Genomic DNA, 20000 nt, shown 5'->3' with positions numbered 1-20000 from the left:
AATTGCTTGTGTTACTAATTAACTAATTAAAAAATGGAATGATGATTGATAATCCATTACCTGCTAATGATTTTAAAAGGTAGAGAATAAATGTAATTCCGAGCAAATGCATTGTGTCTGTAATACATGCAACAAATGCAGAGAAATGGTTACTTATAACATTTCGATATAAATCTGTATCATCTTTTAAAATTGGTTTAAAACCCAGTAGAGAACTTTGCCTATTCTCTTGATAGTATCGTCTTTGTTTTGCATTTTCATATGCTTAATTTAAAAGAAAAAAAAAAATCCATTACCTGCTGATAATTTTAAAAATGGAGAATAGATGTATAATTCCGAGTAAATGCATTGTGTCTAGTATATAGATTTATATCGAAATTTTATAAGTAAATGTTTCTCTGCATTTGTTGCCTGTATTATAGACACAATGCATTTACTTGGAATTACATAAAAATTTTATTCTCTATGATTGATAATAATATGGATTCCCTATGATCTTACAATTTCTGGGGTCAGGAAGAAGGTGTGTTAAGTTTCACGTGAAGTTTACACACAAGTGATTTATTATCCTCTTACTAACCAAGCGTGAGGTTGAGGGCCAGGGAATATTGGTGCTCGGTCTGTATAAAAACGGCCGAGGGCCAATATTACCCAGTACCATTCCTAGCCAGTGAGGTTAGTAAGTTGTTTATTATACAGTACATGGCATCATTTCTTTGAACGATTGGACACTTATCCGCTTGGTAAATGTTCATATTCTTCTTTTTCCATCAGTGAACTTTGAACGGCAGCTTTTTACATACAGTGTTCTCACCAGGATTTTGTCTTAGGGAGTCCCAGTGCCCCCTTTCCTAAAAAAATAGGGGCCCTGCAGGAGCTTAAGTGGGACAAAGGTACTTGCGCTCCATGACTATGGTGGAAAACATCCTTCGTGGTTTCTCACCAGTCCACTTCATCAAGGCATGTTTAAATTGGAACTCTTGCAATGGTGGCCCTTCGACAATTATTATTGTAAATGCATTTGATTTGTTTGCCCTGAGACAGATCTTACAGATTGTGATTTTTCTGTCGGCATCATAGGCAAGCCAGGTGTACTTTGATCGCCATTCACTCTGAAAGTTGTGGCATGACTATTCCGGGAGTGGGGGATTTGGGGTAGAGGGTGAAGGGTACTATTATAATAGCTGAAACAACCCAACCTTTACAAAAATGCTAACTTTAGGCCAAGTCATTATCTAAAGCATACATGTAGTGTTTAAGCCTACGGTTATCAGCTATAATAACCTTCACCCCCCACCCCTCACCCCCTACCCCTTACCCCCTACCCCCCATCACTGGAATAGTCATGCCGGGAAAACACGGTCTTTCTTCTATGAAACAGCTTTTTGATCTTGCTCGCTGCATTGTTCTTTTCATTGTCCTCTTCACCAATGAGCATTTTGATGATCTTCTACACTCCTTACTTGGTAATTGAAAGAAAGAATCTAATTTTCTCTGTGGCACGACAAATAACATTTGCCTGCACTCTAAAAAATTATCTGTTACACAAAGTACCTACCTGATCCAATATGGCGGCCAAGATGTCGAAGCTGCCCAATGCCCTTGTGACTGACGAAGGGAAAAGTCAATGAAATTGAAGGCTTTGAAAGGACTTTGAATACTTTGATAACCTGCTTTCATTCAGTTGGTGAAGTAAAGAGCTGGAGTATACACAGGAACCATTAAAAAATAAGAGACTGCTAACTTCTAAAAGTCTGTTTTGCTCATAGCATCCTTGTGCGCCCAAGTGGGTGCATTTGCATGGCTTTTAATGCGCTATTCTATTTTTCTTGTGGGAATCTTGCAAGGGTATGGTCTGGTGAGAACACTGTACATGTAAAATTAAATTCCACTTTTTAAAATCGTTTTGTGTTCTGCTCAGTTTGAAATTCCCAGGAGAGGAAAAAATAGATGGAAACAGATTGTTTTCATGGTAATAGTCCGTACTGTAAAATCCTGACCGAAAACCAGCCAATCAGAGTGTTCCATTTAGCCTGAGAATTGCTTGCCATATAATAAACGGACTTATCCTCTTTTACTGTTAAATAATTGAGATACCCTTATCCCCATTTCTACAGGAAGTCTCAAGAAATAATTGACATGAATAGCTTGGATGTCTGCAATAAGCCATTATAGTATTCTTCAGGTCCTCAGACAAACATGGGCCTAATGTTACTAAGACTTATTGTTGAATCTATCAGAGAGTAATGCTATGATTGGCCCATCTAGTGCAGTGTGTTCTTTACCACAGCTTGCTAGATCTAACATGATTTGCTTAATTCAAAGATCTATAGATAACATTGAAAATCAGTTTTATAAATTTTGTTTTCTTGGGTAGTTCTGAGTTAGTGTTTGTACAACTCCATATTTTTTCTATTTTTCCTGTAGTTCAGTTTAAGGGCCCTTGTGGGCTACAATGGAAAAGCAAGAGCCATAACTTACAGACTTTATTTTGACTGAGATATCTTTCTCTCAAATCTGTTTGTCAAGTGACAAATTGACTTAAGACTTGCAAGGTTTACAATGAAAAATTATATTTTGCCTTAATTGGGTCATCAGTAAGAGAACATCTTTAGCAAAACCTGAAGTTCAAAGGGATATTTTGCTACCTCTTGATTGGCTATTGAAGCCTCTCAGGAAAAGATTTCACTTCCATTTTTACGGCAATAAGCAAACAAACAATCCTGAAAAGGTGGGAAGTTCTTTCAACTGTGTTGCAATTCCATGTCATTTATTTTGTTGCTGATTTGCCTGTCTGCTCTTTGTGCATTTATACATGTATGTACAAGCATGCATAGAAACAAGTTTTGTCATAACTCAGGAATATGCAAATTTGTTGGCAGAAACTGTTATTTCCAAAGGGTTCAGTGGAGAGGAAAATCTTTTGTGGCTTGTGGCTTCATGTTAAAGGGGTTACAGTGTATGTCACCTTATTTTTGGGTGGTTATGTGGAATTCCTTTACTGATAAAATTATTGTTACATCACAAACAAGATGATTCTGAGCAAAAGCAACCTTTATCCAGGCAATTTCTCATAAACCCGACTTTTTTCAAGATTACCCAAATGCAATCTGTTTCAATCTTGTCCATTTGTGTCCATCCATGCTTCTCTTTCTGTTTGCTCTAATTTTTTATGTTGTTTAACAGTTTTACATGCAAGTGGTTATTGCAATGTTCCATTCTACATTTGGGCATTTTTGGGTGTCGTGAAAATCATAATTTTCATGACATACATGTAGCCCCTTTACAGTAAGCCACACCATAACTAAAATCCCTCTGTAGTGGCTATATCCCTTTGTTCTTGTCATGCTGATTTAGATTTGTGTGAAGTACTCTGGTAACCTGAATGTTAACAATGTACCTTTTGGTATGACAGCAAGATGAAAGCAAAGAAGTGCCTTTTATTTCATCTGCATGTAAAGAATGCTGATGATAGCATGACTATTTTTGCAGAACCTTTCAATGTTTATTTTCCTATCATAAGTACTATCAATCATCAGTAGTTCTTTTGACTTCAATATTGAATACTTGTTGATTATCACTGATTATTGCATTTCTTCAGCCTGAGTGGTATTTCACACAAGTCCTGAATTGGATTAAGAACCACAGTGATTTTCTGCAGCACACTATACAACCCATACTTCAAAGAACTGAATTTGGATTAGTGGATGCAAAGGTGATAAAATAATTATTTTTACAGGGAAAAAACATATTATAGAACATGACATCATTGAATCTCAAGACCTGTGGCAAGAATCAAACAAACAGCACTAGTGATATGGAATTGACTACTCATTGAGGCACCCTAGGATTTCCCTCGTTGATGAGAAAAATCATGTGGGGTTAGACAGAGTAAAAAAGTCTCACTCCCAGGGGTCACTGGGTTTTATAGCAAGAGTACAATGTAGGTGCATGGTTTGTCTGTTTCATGCATCCTGGAGTAGACAAGGGTTATACATGTTACGTACAGTCTTGTATCTGTCTTTTCCACTTGAGTTCTATCAGAAAGAGGCTCTTGGTTTTGATTATTTACTTATGGCAGAAAATGCAACAGGATTTGTTTTGATATTAATTCATTGCTTGTATTGTAACAATTACATAATTAGTGGTTCATTTCAAGAGGTTTCAAGTAGACATGACATCAATGAATCCTTCAAAGGTGATTTTTCAAAGCAAAATTGTTGTAAACAGCCTAAACCCTAATCAATCAATCAATCAATGAATTAAGAACTTTTTTTTAAACACAAGAAAAACTAGCATTGCTGATGGTGTTGTGCATACAACTAGGACTTGCTACACTGTGGAAGAAGATAAAAAAGTACAGTTTAAGAATTAAAGGGAAAGTACGGTCTAGAAAACCTTTCTCTAAATTACAAAAACTTTTCCCTAGGAATTCAAAAATAATTGCCGTTTTGTCCATTTCCGTGTTAAAATGTGACAAGAGCACTTTGAAGTTGCCTCTTTCGTGACTTGGAGAGCGCCATCTTGGATATGATCAATTTCTCAATGTTGTGTGACCGTTCTGCTTCGAGAAATTCAAATGTAAGATGAACTATGCTAAGCAGTCTTCTGGTTCAATAGGTGGTACGCCATGTAGGCCATAAGTACATGTACGACAGAAACTCAAGTCACTTAATAGTTATAGATTTTCTAGTTAATCAAACTAAGTGGCAAAAATCAGTCAGAGCAAATGTAAACAAGACAAAAACCTTGAACATGCAACAAAGAAATATTCACAAGCGTACCTTTTTCACTTTCTTACTTCAGTGACAGCCGTCTTCGATGCTTCAGCAAATGCATCATTTTGTTTGCTTTCACACAGCGGGAAGCGTTTAATTTAGAATAAGCCAACGAAACTTTCAGATGTTGATCAATGGCTTTTCACTTCACTCACTCACTCAGCCGGCTGCGAGGCAGTCGGCCACGATCTTCCTCCACTGTTTCCTATCCTGCGCCAACCATCGAATGGCTTTTTCACATCAACAATTACCGCTTTTGGGGTGTATGCTTTGAACCTTTCTATGGGGATGAAACTTAAGACACATGTCTAGACTTGAGAACACTGGAAAATTAAAATTTAAAGAAAAGTTGGCCAGCGAAAACAAAACTTGGATGGATTCCTCAAACGTGAAAACCTGACTGCTATATTGTCTTTTCGGGTCTGTCATTTTACCAAGGAGGACTTCAAGCGGGATCTTCAGGTATATGAATATTGGTCTTGGTGACATTAGCTTCATACGGGAATCTCAGTCAACTAGTCCAAAATATCATTATTGGAGTGAGAAAACTGAATCATATATAGATGACTTTCACTGTTATGTGCTAATAAACGTAACTTGAAATGTGGTTAAATTTTGTTAGCGGTATAGAAACTGTAATATTCCAGTCTGGTTTGAAACACAACGTATACTTTATTTCACAACAATTCGACTAAATCACTCCCCAAAACAAGAAAACAAAAACGATCCCTCTGCTCGTCACGTGTGTCCTTGATTGCGTGAGCTATCTGATTACGTAACCCTTGTCACGAGTTGTGACCAGGACATTACAGAAATTACTGAAATGATTTATTCTTACCATTTGATGGAAATATATAAATCGATCATATGAATTGATCGTTTGTTTTGAAGTTGTAACAGGGATCTCATAGGAAGGCACGGTAGACAGATTAAACTTGATTTCCAGGCTTTTATTTCCACAGCAATGAGCATGGGATAGCATTGCAAGCTCTCTTTCGCTTTGTAAAACTCCTGCATATAACTCACATATAAAACTCTGTTTAACAACCATGAGGTAAATCTTTTCAGAGGTGGAGCCAATATCAATATAATTTAGCCTCTGGATTAACATTCAAGTCTACAAAGTATTGCTGTCCTTGCCTGTGTTTTTCTTCATTACATCAAGTACATTTGGTCATCCCGAGAAATCCTTGACTATTTCTGGGGCATATAGCCTCGTTTGCATACACAAAAACAAAGATGGCGGATTTCAATTTAAATTTGCGTATTTTTGAAGCGTTATTGTTGGCTATTTAAACACATTTAGTCCAAATGAGTGATCAAGTATGACAATACAGGTAAAGAACGTTTGAGTCAGAGGAACCTTTTCTAGACTGTACTTTCCCTATAAGACCTTTTAGCAATTCATTTTGTCAGTGTCAAATTTTGGAAGACGGTGTTTAAATTTTTTCATGGTTTTAGCCATAAGATTGTTTCCTTGGTTGTTAAACTTTTCCCTCTGTAATGGATGGAGTTTCTGATAAAATTTGTCTCTGGACTTGGAAGAATGATGTTCTCATTTCTTCTGCAGCCTGAATTTCTCTGTAAAAACAGATCTTTAAATTCTGTCTCAAAAGTTCACAATTTTACTGGCTGGATCAACATAAAGTCAACATGAGAAGGGAAATTTTGTATATTTACAAACACCAACGAAATACCAAACTATTTCACTTATTTTTTGTAGTCCTGATCTAGAACAATGGCACAATTTATTTGGTAACCATAGCAACAGTGATACTTTCGCACGTGAAGATAACATGCTTTTGCACGAAAGCTCACCTGGTATTTCATTGGTGTTTCTAGTGTATTATGTGTTTGGAATAACATTAACATTGATAACACTGTCATTTACTCCTGATTGAAAGAGATCAAAAATAGAAATTATGCCATATCAATAATGGGTAATGAATATTTTTAAAATACTTGTATATCCTTTTGTTTTTTCCTCAGACTGAATTTATTTCTGGCCTGCTTGAAATTATTGGGAAGAAACTAGAGCATAGCATTCCTCAAGTTTTTGATGATGACAATTTATTTTCTCACTTGATTGATGAATTACTGTTGTTCAACAAGGAGCTGCTTTTAGTTCATGGCTACCAGTCAAGTGAACACAATAATTATTGTTTACACATCCTAACAAATGATGCTTGTATACGAAGATGGGTGGAACTTGAAAAAAAATGTGAGCACTTCATCTAACTTGGTCTTACCTCATGTGCAGTAATTAATCATGCAATGATGTGGTAATTCATCCTTTAATATCATATGCCTTTTGTGCAGTTTATTTTCTCTGGCAGTTTATGTTGTCCTTTAGCATCGCAACAGATACATGTACTGTAGATTCCATGTTGCTGTGCACCTCTTCAGTAATGTGGTACGAACAAAAAAATGGCACATATTCAATTGTGTCACTGATATCCATACCACATTTTGACGTCTTTTGTGATCATTTACTAAACAGACGCACAGCAACATGGAATCTGTATCACTATGTTAAATATGTAATAAAGAATTAAGAGTTTTTGATGATGACATCAGCAATGCTTCTGTCCTCGATCTAATACATCATAGGAGAGAACAAACCCAAATGTGTGCATTACTGAACTTATTAAATAAACATCATCTTGTATACATAGAAGAATTAAACTGCTTGAGTGAGGCCTTGAACTTTGAGTTCTTTATTCCTACAAGAAGCATTCACCAAAGCTAGGAATAAAGTTTTCAACAACACATCAACGCCTCACTCAAACATTTTCTTCTTTTATACAGATTGTAGAATAAATATATTATTATGCATCTGCTTGTTTCTAGAGCTTCACAATTTACAAGTTAAGTTTCTAACACTTCTTCCTTTCCAGCTGCTTCGTCAAATCTGGAGTTAGTTCTGTCTTCATCATCAGCTTGGTCAACTAAGTATAAAGATGTGGTCAGTGCAGATGACACACGGACACCTGAGTGTGCAGAGGCTTTTATGATTCTTCTCTCAGTGATGACTGGTATGTCCAAACTTCATTGATGAAGTTTATTAAACAGGAGACAACTTTTCCTTTTTCAAAAACAATTAAAAAGTGAACAAACAAACAACTGACAGTCGATTGACGCATTGGCCGACGTGTTGGCCAACGCGTTGGTGGGATCGGATTCTTTACTTTTACCCTCTCTGACACTATTATGTTAAGCATTCCTATCACCTCACACCATATGAATTAGTCAGGTTAAAGATTCTTTTTGTCACTTGAAAAAGATGTCAAGGTGACATTGAAATGTTGTGTAACACTTATTTTGCTATTTTTTATTGTTAAGTGCTTTTATTTTCCTCAAAGATATTAACCAGCATCTCTAAATACTTATAAATTCGAGAAGAGATGAAGTTTTTCGTATCTATTCAATTATGAGTAGTGTATGGATCTTGTACAAAAAAAAAATGCATTTAGGAGATTGGTAATTTGTATTTATATTTACAGTAGTTTATAAATGCAATCAATGAAAAATGATTGCAGTATTTCAGCTTGGGTACCTAAACTCTGGTCCTTTTGTGTCCTTTTCAGATCGTTATATAAATTTACCAGATATTTGCCACCAAGAACTATTTTTAGATGTGCAGCTCTCTCTTCTTGAGAGTTTTATTAACAGACTGACTCTCAAAGAAGTTGAAAATTCCTGTACGCCCACTGGACCTCATTACTGTTCGGTTTTAAATGCTGCTAATTACATTGAGATTATTCTCCAAGAATGGAATGAGCAGGTGGTATGTAGTATACTTGGCTTTTTTCTCTGAGTTCTGCTTGTTTGTGTTTTTTATCGACATTTTAGTTAATTGTTGTCAAAGATGAAATCAATCAACAATTTTCATTACGTAAGTTGCTTTATGGTTGACTCCTTTTTGAGTGCTCCTTTGAAGGATTGAAAACTATGACCTTCCAATTACTAGTCTGGATGGTCTACAGGTACTACTGATCTATAGATGACTCATGGGAGCCAGGCCATTTAACTAGGTGCCTGTGATAATAATGTTTGTTTGATATACTGCTTGGATCTAAATTGGCATATGGAGCACTTTTGCAATATAATGAAAGAGATGCTACAGTATATCCTTGTGCATCCCATGTGTGCTGTACTTAGGTATACAAGGTCATTGCAGTTTACGTTTATATTAACGTTATTGTCTAATGGAAAATGTGTATCTGTATCCAGTGTTCATTAATTTTTGTAATTGTTCTTCAGCTTGTCTTTTTTTCCGTGTGTGTTTCATAAAGGGGCACACAACTAGCTTTTGGGGTTTTGCTGGTTGCTGACTTTTGTTGGCTCCAAAATTTTTTTTTAGATCTGTTGGATGAGGCAAAGTGTATTTTTATCCTTATTTTTTCATTTTATCTGAGTGTCTCAATACGTGTATTATCTTCTTTTCAGCTTTTTCTCAAACTTCATCAACATCAGGCTTCATGCATAGTTTCTACAAATTATATGAACAGTGCAAATGCAGAGTGCCCTCCACTAGATGGTAAAACAGAAGAAGAGGAATTGGCAGCAGTGGGAAGCATATTTCATGTACCTTTACAATCTTTAAAAGATTTGAAAGAACACATGATCTATGTCATCAGAAAGGATGTTTTACAAGGATTCTGCATGTTGAGCAAGCCCTACAAAAAGGAAAAGTAAGTTTGCAATAATAATTATATTAGGTGGTCACAGTCAATCAAGCCCATTAGTAAATTGTTTAATTTGAAGGGAAATAGCATAGTTTACAGTATTGCTTTCATTTGGTATCCATGGTTACCACAACAGCACATGTACATGTAAGGTATTTAAACCATTGTTAGTATTATACTGAAACAGTGGATACCGTTGAAGGCATTCTCTGATTGGCCACTCAAACTCATAATATCCTTTGCTACATGTATTTGTCTCCGACAAACTCATGTGGGATTTGCACCCGAAAACATTGTAATTATTGAGTTAAAATCATCCTTTTGTGCTATATTATCTCACTGTTTTAGTATAATTATACTGAAACAACTATTCACCTCAGTGTCAGTGGCAAGTGGTGGGTATTCACCACTAACCACCTCCAGTGAGGTGAGTAGTTGTTAATTATTCTGGCTACAAGGAATTGCACACATTTTTTGTCTTCCCAACAAACATTACACATACCGGTACATGTGTCCCCATTGATGAGTAAAATGATCTGTCATTAGACAGAGTAAAATCTCACCCCCAGGGGTCAATGGGTTGAGTATAAACATTTTACAGCCAAATTCCTCGTTTTCAGTACATTTGATTTCACTGTTGCGCACTCTGTTGGGTACAACCAATCTCATTGCTATGAATGTCTGCTTCAAAGACTCACTTAATTATAAGTGAGGGCAGGACGCAAATGTTTAGTATTAATTTTCTTAGTCACATTGTTATGTATGATAATTTATTACAAGTCAACTGGTATGTACATTACTGCAATAATTTATTATTTCGTCTTGACAGATGGCATACATTTCCTCCTCCAAAAGATGTTCTTATCATGTCTTTGTCCTCGTCTGCTTGTGAGATGATGCTGTTTTTGAAAGGAAGGTTACAAATTCTTCAGGAGCAGCTAGCAGGCAGTATCTTTAACATACTATGGAAAGATCTGTCACAAGCCCTCAACAAGTTTATATTTGAAGAGGTTAATAATATTATTATTGTTCAACATTATTATCGTAAATGTATTATTATCTTAAGGTAAGATGCAGGGGCTCCCAACGAGAATATAGTTCAAAACTACTTAAACATAGCATTGTTAAACGTTTTTTTGGTATTAAACGGTAGACATAGGCATGTTTTTATCCCCGAAAAATTTTTCATCTATTCGGATTTCCTAGCTTTAGGAATTTCTGGGTGGGGATGTGCTGCTGGGACCCTGGAACCCTTAGCCTATACCAGAGTTAGTTCAGCTGAATTTTGCTACCCTATACTAGAGTAAACTCCCACCGATTTCCGTGTATATTCCGATTCTTGACAGTTAATAATATTCAGAGGTGTTTCATGATAGCCATTTATTGACACTGTTGAGACTGAGTTACGTAAACTTAAACTTTGCTGATTTGGTTTTTTTATATTCTTGAGTGGGAATTTGTGGTTTCCTTAGTCTTGATAAAATCTTCAACCGACTGGTCAGTTCCGTGAAAAATGATACCCTATTCTAGACCAAAAGGCTATGATTTATATACTCTATCCTGGAGTAAACTGCTTGAAAACCATACCCTTCACAGCGGCACATTTATTTGGAGTCTTATACAATAAATAGTATATCCACCACAATTTCCAAATAACTAACAATTACAAACAACAAAAATATACATGGCTAAAAGGTTATTAATTAATTAAGTCCTAGAGTATTTACTTTTATCTGTCTTCCCCTTTCCTTTTTCCAAATCATTCGAATATATGTTTTGCTATTAGTTTTTGTATTTTAACATTTCCGCTAGGGGGATTTATCAGAAACATGAATATTTTATTAGGTGACATTCTGCTATTTTTATTCTATATTCTTTTTCCAAATAGTCTAGTAACAAACATCGTTTTTCCTGGTAAGCAGGGCATATATTTAGAAAATGGTATTCGTCCTGACTTGCCTCGTCATTTGACTTGATTTACTTTCATTGTTAATTTCAGTTTACAGTGTCCCCAATTAGCGCTCCAGCGCTAGAACGACTAGACACTTAAATAAAGTTCCTTTCCTTTCCTTTCCTTTCCTCCATTTCTATTTTACAAATTGGGCAAATTCTTTCTGCAGGTTTCTTGAGCTGTCTCAAATAACGTCCTGTCTCTATGGCTAATTTGTGGTTGTTAAGTCGCAGTTTTGTTAGAGCTATTCTGTGTCGTGTATTGGTGACCTGATGTAGGTAGTCTTCACATTTGTAATTGCCTATCGTTTTGAATAACCGGTGGGTTCTCATTTTGTTGCTTTGGTTAGCATCTTTTCTGGTGTCGTTATTTATTTCACTTAGCCATCTTTGTAGTTCGATATCCTTGAGTCGTTGCCTGATAATGTTTACAATTCCTATGTCTACCTAGTGTGCTTTCATCCACAGGTCTCCTAATCCTATCTGTTCCAATGACCCTTTGATTTTTTTGCTCCAGAAAGCCATATTTTCCTTCCATTTAATGTCATTGTATGCTATTTGGGATAATTTGTATTCCTTTTTGGTTAAGGTTAACCAGAACCTAAAGTTCCTACATTGAGCATCATTTGTCATTGGGTACCGTCCTGTTTCAGCGCTGCACGCATTGTTGTTGCAGTATTTGTTAACTCCCAGCAACCACTTTAGGAATTTATTTTGAACTAATTCTGCTGGGTCCTTTTCTAATTTCCCATTGCAATCAATCCCCCACACTTCACTTGCATAAAAGAGTATGGGAGATATCAGTGCATCAAATAACTTCATCGTTAATTTTAGATTTTCTCTGAAGTGGTTTCCCATTTCTTTTCGTAATTTATAGAGTGCTTTAAGTGCAACTTTCTTCAACTCTTGTCTAGAGAGATTAAAGTTTCCAAAAGGACTCATTATGAGTCCAAGATATTTATACGGTTTGACATTTTCCAGTTCATCAGCGCTGTATCTGAAGAAGTAGTTGTTTAAAGACTTAACACAATTGTTAAAAATCATAATTTTTGTCTTGTCTAAATTTACACTTAAATCGGCATTTTCACAGAAAGGTTCCAGCTTCTTAAGGATTATTTGAAGGTTTTTTGCTGATCTAGAGAAGATCACTAGATCGTCCGCATGTAAGAGACAATTTATAGATCTATCACCTAGCATAATGTCGGTTGGACTCGCCGTAGTTAGGAATTTTGGTAGATCACTTAGATAGAAATTAAAAAGAGTAGGTGACATCATGCAGCCTTGCTTTACCCCGGCAAAACAAGTAAAGGCTTCGGTTAATTTGTTATCAATTGTAACTGCCGATTTATCATTTGAGTACATGGATATTAAAACGTCAAGGAAACGCCCTTGCACACCTTCTTTTCTCAGCTTGAAAACCCGAGTTGTGTTGAGTTCTATGGATCGCTATGGGCTACTATGGAAAACCAAACTAAAGGAGGCTGTTCTTTCTGCCGCAAAAATCACGGGTCGCAGCCACGCCTATGGTAATTTCCCGGTACACATGCATCAGTGTAAAAGAAGACAGGCGTTTCGTTTTCGTGGTGGTACGCAGGCAGGTTTTTACTCTGCGCATCGAACTGAAGGAGCGTTCAGGGGCGGCCGTTGAAAGCGGCATTGTGAGAAGAATGGTGAATGCCACATTTACATTGTACGTTTTGATAAAGGACTGGAAACAACCACGCGAGATAAAATAAACTCATAAATTTGCTTTCTTAGTCTTTTCCTAAAAGAAAAAGCGAAATCAAAAGAGAAATCGTTCAACGTCTTACTGGCTTAAAGGCTAATACTCCCCTGACTTTGTACTCGCTTGAGTTTTTGGTGTTACAAATCTTTCTGCGCACTGAGTTTATTTTTACGTTAACTTGTAGTTTAAACCTAATCGAATTCTACTTTTTTATTTTTATTTTTCCCTACAGATTATCCTGCATTGTCATTTTAATGAGGGAGGGGCAGCACAGTTACAATTTGATTTAACAAAGAATCTTTTCACGCTCTTTCTGGAATACACTCAAAAACCAGAGAATTTCTTCAAGGAGTAAGTTTACATTTCTACTGGTGTTCGATTCAATTTCTTTTAAAAACAAGTCAGGGTTTATTTTGGGAATAAGGTCATTCAAATGTAATAGCATTAATTTTGTTATAGACATACTTGTTATGGAGATGCACAAGAGCTTGTCAATGCCTAGCATCTATTGTTTTTGGGCTGTAGTTATAACGTTAGAGGGAAGGGAATTAACTCAACAAAATGGACAAACTAGGACCAGCTAGAGTTAAAAACTGTTTTACCACACAATACTTTAAGTTCTTGCAAAAGAAAATAAAGGGCGAAAAGGGCATCCTCCAATATACATGCCCTTTTCCATAGGTAATATGTCTCAAGTTATTTTTCGAACGACTCACACGCTGTACAGATCCCAAAGGGATTAGGCAGCAGCCAATCATGTGTTCCGTAAGTGTGGGCTATCCACGTGGGGCACATTCCGGCCTTATCATTTGCTGTTGCTTAATCTCCCTGCTATCTGTACAGCTTGGGAGTCGATCTAAAAATAACTTGAGACATATTACCTACGGAATAGGGCATGTAAGGGGGAAGCCCTCTCTTCCCCCTTTATTTTCTCTTGGTTCTTGTAATGAACGTTTGTGCATTTTCGAGAACAGCAGACTGAATAGCCACAGGATTGTTGTTGCAAAACCTACTGAATAGATAATAGACAACAGGAAGTGAAAAGTGTATAAAGCACTTAACTACCTGTGGCTACAGTAGTTTTCCTTTTTAAAAGGGCAACTTTCTTGTTCTTTGATAAATTTCTTTGTTGTAGGTTTTTGTTCTCTTTTTTGGTCTTGACCATGCACAAAACACAATAGTTGTTTACTCCGTACTGAGGAACTAACCAATAGAAACGTGTTGGTTGGCGTAATTCGTGCATAGTGTATGAGTGCAAAACAAAAGATTGTGCACGGTCGTGGACTTTCCAACCTAAATCTTGGTATCTTTGTTTGCTCCTTTAATGTTTGTCGAGCTTCCAAACCAGTCCCCTCTATTAACTATGATTTTCCGTAACTTGACTCAAAATGACATACCGGAAGTAATTTTCTCACCTACCAGACAACTTTTTTTTTATCAACAAAAAAATGTCACTTTTTGTTGGCCTTGTCTGCGGATTTGATTACTTTGTTTTATTATATACATACCGAGATTTACGCGCCAAAAAGCATTGAGATAAAATTAGTCTCTTCACGCTAGAGAAGCCAGCTGATTGGTCATATCATTTTTTTCACTAGTGAAAAACGACGTATCGATGCTCTGGTCGGCTATATCATAATTTTTCACTAGTGAACAAAACCGTGTCGCTTGCTCGCCGCTCCTCTTGACTGACAAATAGCACATTTCTATGAGCTTAGGCCCATTTTACTTTAGAAAGATGGCTCTTCAAATCAGACTAACCGTTTTCGGAGCGTAGATTCATCAGTGGGAGAGTTCATAGACGGACAGGAAAAGGAAAACACCAAGAAAAAGACCAAACACGATGTTGCTCTGTTCCACTGACGAAATTTCTTGTTTTGAAAGGCGAGACGACAAAAATGGATGAATTGACTCCTCAAGAGCTGAACAAGTTTCTCAGCGAGTTCCTTATAACGGTTCCCAAAAAAGAAGACATTGAGGAATACGAGCCTAATTTCTTAAGGGAATTCTTCGCTAGCTTTGAGCGCCATTTGACGAAAAAAAAAACTATGCCTTTTAACGGCATTTTTGCTTGATAATTCAGATGTAAAGCATTTTACAAGGAAGCCATTTCAGGGCAACTCTCGAACTGTGAGGCGGCTTGACAGCGCGTTGTTTTCCTCTGAAAGAAAATAAAAGATATGTTTATCTTTGAGTTCTGTTCGCTTATGAATCTCGGTATGTATATAATAAATAAGTTATTTCACAGTTAGTTCGCTTGTACGATTTTTATTCACTCGTTGTGTAAAACAAACTCACTCGCAGCGCTTGTTCGTTTGTTTTACACAACTTGTGAATAAAAATCGTACGCGCTCACCAACCGTGAAATAACCTATAATATTCAACTTTTCTTTTACCAGTCATCATCACTAACATCACCAACACACAAAATATTTTGTTATTGTTCGGGCCCGAACCCGATGCGGGAGATCCTCACGATCCCCTGTGAGACTAGATTTGTAGTGCACCGACCCTACCCGGGCATTTTGTTGCGTTATTATTATGGGATGTTTGAACAGGTGTTTAGCGCTCCAAAATACAATTTTTGCAGTCTGGAGTTTTCGCGATGTAGTTATTGTTCCTGTTATCATCTAGTGAAGTCATTTGCAGTTCGAACCTAACCGTTATAGGCGATAGAAAAGTTCTTGTCCCTTGTGGGGAGGGAAATACTATCCCTAGACCATTTTAGTTTGACAAAACAACTTAATGTTTGCAAGATGGCTAACCTTATTGCTGATGTACATGTACATGTAGGTCAATTGTGATGTTCGAGTCATGTTGTTTCATCATGTGGTTGTGTTATATCGAGAAATGCCTTATCTTCTCGTTGTAACACATTGTTATATCTTATAGGAGTTCTTTTCTTTCTGTTCAGAGTCAAGGAAGCCTGTATCTTATTGAACCTCCTGCCAGGATCTGCTGTGCTGTTAGGAGATTTGCTCAAGTCATCTGAGACTACTGAAAATGAGAGGGAGGGTGATCCTTCGTCAAGCGTAGCATTACAAGACACTGGAGTTTACAGACTAACTCCTGAAGATGCACTGAAGGTTCTTGATCTAAGAATACATTTACCTAATGTCAAATGAGTGGCCATCGACTTGAAAAAGTAAAAAATGACAACAAAAATTTCATGACATGATGAAGACAAATGAGGCTTAAGAGTCGCGTTTATTAGTGATGAATGTCCATTGGGTGGATGTCTAGCAAATAGCAAACTGGCTGCATTTTTTGACATGCATATAAAATTTTGTTACCCAATTAGTATTAAATATTTCATCAATTGTACAGTAAATACATAGTTATCATAAAGATCTACAGTTTTGTTATCTAGCACATGGCCAACAAAAGGAGGGATCGTCCTAATGAGTTGTTGATTTATTGTACAACAAGATGCAAGCAAGCGATGGGCTGTGAAAGAAATTGAATTGCTGTTTCAAAGAGATGCATTTCGGAAGGAAATTATAAGCACTTAAAAGTTGAGTAACCGATAATTTTGTACAGTTTTAATTGCCCCCATCAAGAGATATTCTATTTTAAAAAGATTTAATATATATAACTTATTTTGAAGAGATTGTTTTATTGCAGATGTTCCCTCTCGCTACAGTCTGCTAAAATTGAAAGTTGACCTATATCTAAAATTCGTACAGACTGCTGTTTTTTAGACGAAAAGAATCAAGATGATATCATTATCTTCCTCATTATCGATATGTGCCTTACGATATGTGTTTTGTGACCATGTTGGGATTGCAAATTAAACATCGATTTTTTTCTTTTCCTTAAGCGTAGTGCTTTTCATAGGTTATACTGAACATGACACAGTAAATTGCTCCCATTTTTGCTGACAGTGGATGGAAGTTTATCAAAAGCATCCCATGTTCTTAATCATAATACATTGTACAGTTTCCGTCTCAAAGCCAAAGAAAGTTACCCCTTCCTAAAATTCTGTCAAATTTAATGATAAGATGGATAAAGAGATTTTTTTAAATCTGTGCGGATGATAGCTGAATAAGGTATTTGGAAATAAAGTTTCTAAGCATTACTGGTTGCCAATTCATTTTGTGGTTGGTGCTCATTAGTTAAAATGGAAAATCTTAGATTGAAGTATCATAATGGTTTCCGTTCGGAAGATGTGCACTTAAAAAAACTGAGCATGTGAAACCCGCGTGTGCTTAGAACTGAAAACTCGGCTTTGTAGATTGAGGTTGTTGTTGTTGTTGTTTTTTGCTTTGATGCTGCGTATGGACGTAGCGAAGTCCCGAATTTTGAGAGGAATTTTTGAACGAGAAACATTTTCACCAATTAGATTCCGAGTGGGAAGTCAAAACACGATAATAAGAACGAGGAGAAGGAAAGACAACAGCAATTTAAACTTGCTCTCTTTGGTCGACAGGCTCAAAACACACGACAAGAAATTTTTGAGTTTCTTCCGTCTACGACCATACCACGGGAAAAAATTAGGGTCCCCTCCGATCCCCGCAGTCAAACCCTGTAGGGCGAGAGTCGTGCTTCGACAGGAGACACTTGGGAATATCTCGTGTTGTAGACTTCTATTTGACTCCATTTTTGTCTTTATGGCTAGTGTTCGTTTCTTTTGTTTGGGCATTGAGTTTGCACGCGCGCTTACCAAACTTGTCAGAATTCGAGCTTTAGGACGCCACATTCCATCGAATCGGGCAAAGTTTGCTTCCTCAAGTCCCGGATGTTGAAAGGAATTTTTGAACGAGAAACATGATGCTTTGCTTTTGCACCAATCCTATTCCCAGTGCGATGTCAAAGAACGATAACAGCTAAAGGCAACAGTGGGATTTCACCCGTTCAATTTGCCCGCTCAAAACACACAACAAGAACGGGCTTTCTTCCGTCTACGACCATACCACAGGCAAAAAACCGGGTCTCGTCCAATCCCCGCAGTCAAATCCTGTAGGGCGAGAGTAGTACTTCGACGGGAGATCGCTTGACAATATCTCGTGTTGTAGACTTCTATTTGACTCCACATTTTGTTGTTATGACTTGTTTTACTTTGGTTTTCTATGGGCATTGAGTTAGCACGCGCGCTTGCAAAACTTGTCGTCACAATTCAAGCTTTAGCACATGACATTCCATGGAATCGAATCGGGGAAAAGCTTTGTTTACTCGAGTCCCGGATGTTGAAAGGAATTTTTGAACGGAAAACATTAACTCTCTGCATTTCACCAATGCCATTGCCGGTGAAGGGTTAAAAAAACCATCACAGAGAAAACAGTTATTTGCTCAGTTCAACTTGCCCGCTCAAAACACACAACAAGAACGGGCTTTCTTCCGTCTACGACCATACCACAGGCAAAAAACCGGGTCTCGTGCGATCCCCGTAGTCAAATCCTGTAGGGCGAGAGTAGTACTTCGACGGGAGACCGCTTGGGAATATCTCGTGTTGTAGACTTCTATTTGACTCTACATTTTGTCGTTGTGACTTGTTTTACTTTGGTTTTCTGTGGGCATTGAGCTAATTAGCACGCGCGCTTGCAAAACTTGTCACAATTCAAGCTTTAGCACATGACATTCCATGGAATCGAATCGGGCAATCATCCCCCGCCTTATGCCCCTTTTATGGTTAAAGTTCTTTGACGCAATACCGTTGTTTATTTCACAACTTTCAATAATAATAATAATAATAATAATAATAATAATAATAATAATAATAATAATAATAATAATAATAATAATAATAATAATAATAATAATGATGATGATAATATTTCCATAAGGTCGCAATAGTAGCAAGAATGATAAATACTGTAGGAAACAGACAACAGGCAAAAAGTTTATTTTATATACCGGTAGCGACAATATCCATAGTGTTCAACACCGCTTTACATGATTTGAATATCTATACACATAAATTACAAGAGTACAAATATATTTATATTAATTACTATATATATTGAATAAATAATCCATTAAAAACAATCATGATGATAATAATAAATAAATAATAAAAATAAATAAAAATATTATTAATAATCTAGTAGAAAGTCTATATTACTGGAAAAAAAAACTTAAGAAAAAAAGAAAAGCAAGCTGATTATTCAGGATGTGCTTGTTTGGTTTGAATAGCCAGGTTTTTAGTAAGCTTTTGAAAATGGAAACATGCACAGGATCGGATATTTTGAGGTAGACTATTCCACAGCTCAGGAGCTGCGCAAGAAAAAGAGTTAAGATTGTAAGAGGGCTTAGACAAAAGATTGAGGCCAGAAGATCTTAAAATCCTTGTTGGTTTATAAGCCTTGAGTAGGTCAGATAGATAAGAGGGAGCACAGTTATTGAGAATTTTAAAAGTGAGCAGAAGGATCTTATACTGAATACGTTGTTCTATAGGTAGCTAATTAAGTTTGCGCAGAATTGGAGAAATGTATTCATGTTTGTGAGAAAAAGTAAGCACCCTGGCTGCAGCATTCTGTACAAGCTGTAGTTTTTGAAGCGATTATTTTGACAGGCCATAAAGAAGGGAGTTGCAGATCGATGTCTATCTCGGTAACGCAAGCTTCAAGTGTTGATTTTGCATTGTCCAGCTGAGACATAGATGATGTTGAAAATGTTATATACAGCTGTGAGTCATTAGCGTATAGATGAAAATTGATGTCATAGCTTCGGACAATATCCCCAATAGGTGAGGTGTATAACATAAAGAGAATCGGCCCAAGGACGGAGCAATAAGTCATAGTTTGTAGCTACTCCGGTTTGGAATTTGAAAGTAACTTAGCAAAGTTACGTTTGAAAGACCCAATGTTTCAAGACTTAGCAAGTGTCTTTATCAGGAGTGAAGAGAAACCATTGAAAGAG

At 36.7% G+C, this 20000-nt stretch overlaps 1 protein-coding gene, 1 non-coding gene and 2 pseudogenes across 3 annotated transcripts in view; all 4 read left to right on the top strand.

Moving 5' to 3' along the window:
• LOC137970958 (RAD50-interacting protein 1-like) overlaps positions 1-17220 on the top strand; it is a 25091-nt gene extending 7871 nt beyond the window's left edge. For both annotated transcript variants that reach the window (XM_068817639.1, XM_068817640.1), the window contains 9 exons: positions 2599-2731; positions 3602-3715; positions 6768-6999; positions 7676-7813; positions 8366-8565; positions 9228-9472; positions 10296-10476; positions 13375-13493; positions 16057-17220. In XM_068817639.1, coding sequence (XP_068673740.1) covers positions 2599-2731; positions 3602-3715; positions 6768-6999; positions 7676-7813; positions 8366-8565; positions 9228-9472; positions 10296-10476; positions 13375-13493; positions 16057-16267 — 1573 coding nt within the window. In that variant the 3' untranslated portion in view covers positions 16268-17220. The remainder of the gene's footprint in view (positions 1-2598; positions 2732-3601; positions 3716-6767; positions 7000-7675; positions 7814-8365; positions 8566-9227; positions 9473-10295; positions 10477-13374; positions 13494-16056) is intronic.
• Positions 17221-17609: 389 nt separating this feature from the next.
• On the top strand, positions 17610-17727 carry LOC137972228 (5S ribosomal RNA; annotated as a pseudogene).
• A 314-nt stretch (positions 17728-18041) lies between these two features.
• On the top strand, positions 18042-18160 carry LOC137972223 (5S ribosomal RNA; annotated as a pseudogene).
• A 321-nt stretch (positions 18161-18481) lies between these two features.
• LOC137972213 (5S ribosomal RNA) lies at positions 18482-18600 on the top strand. The gene has a single exon (XR_011117058.1). It is a non-coding gene; the product is annotated as a 5S ribosomal RNA (ribosomal RNA).
• Positions 18601-20000: the final 1400 nt, after the last annotated feature.

This window comes from Montipora foliosa, chromosome 9 (genome assembly GCF_036669935.1).
Source record: "Montipora foliosa isolate CH-2021 chromosome 9, ASM3666993v2, whole genome shotgun sequence".
Lineage (NCBI taxonomy): Eukaryota > Metazoa > Cnidaria > Anthozoa > Scleractinia > Acroporidae > Montipora > Montipora foliosa.
The sequence above is the reverse complement of the archived record's forward strand: the minus strand, read 5'-3'. Positions and strand labels throughout refer to the sequence as shown.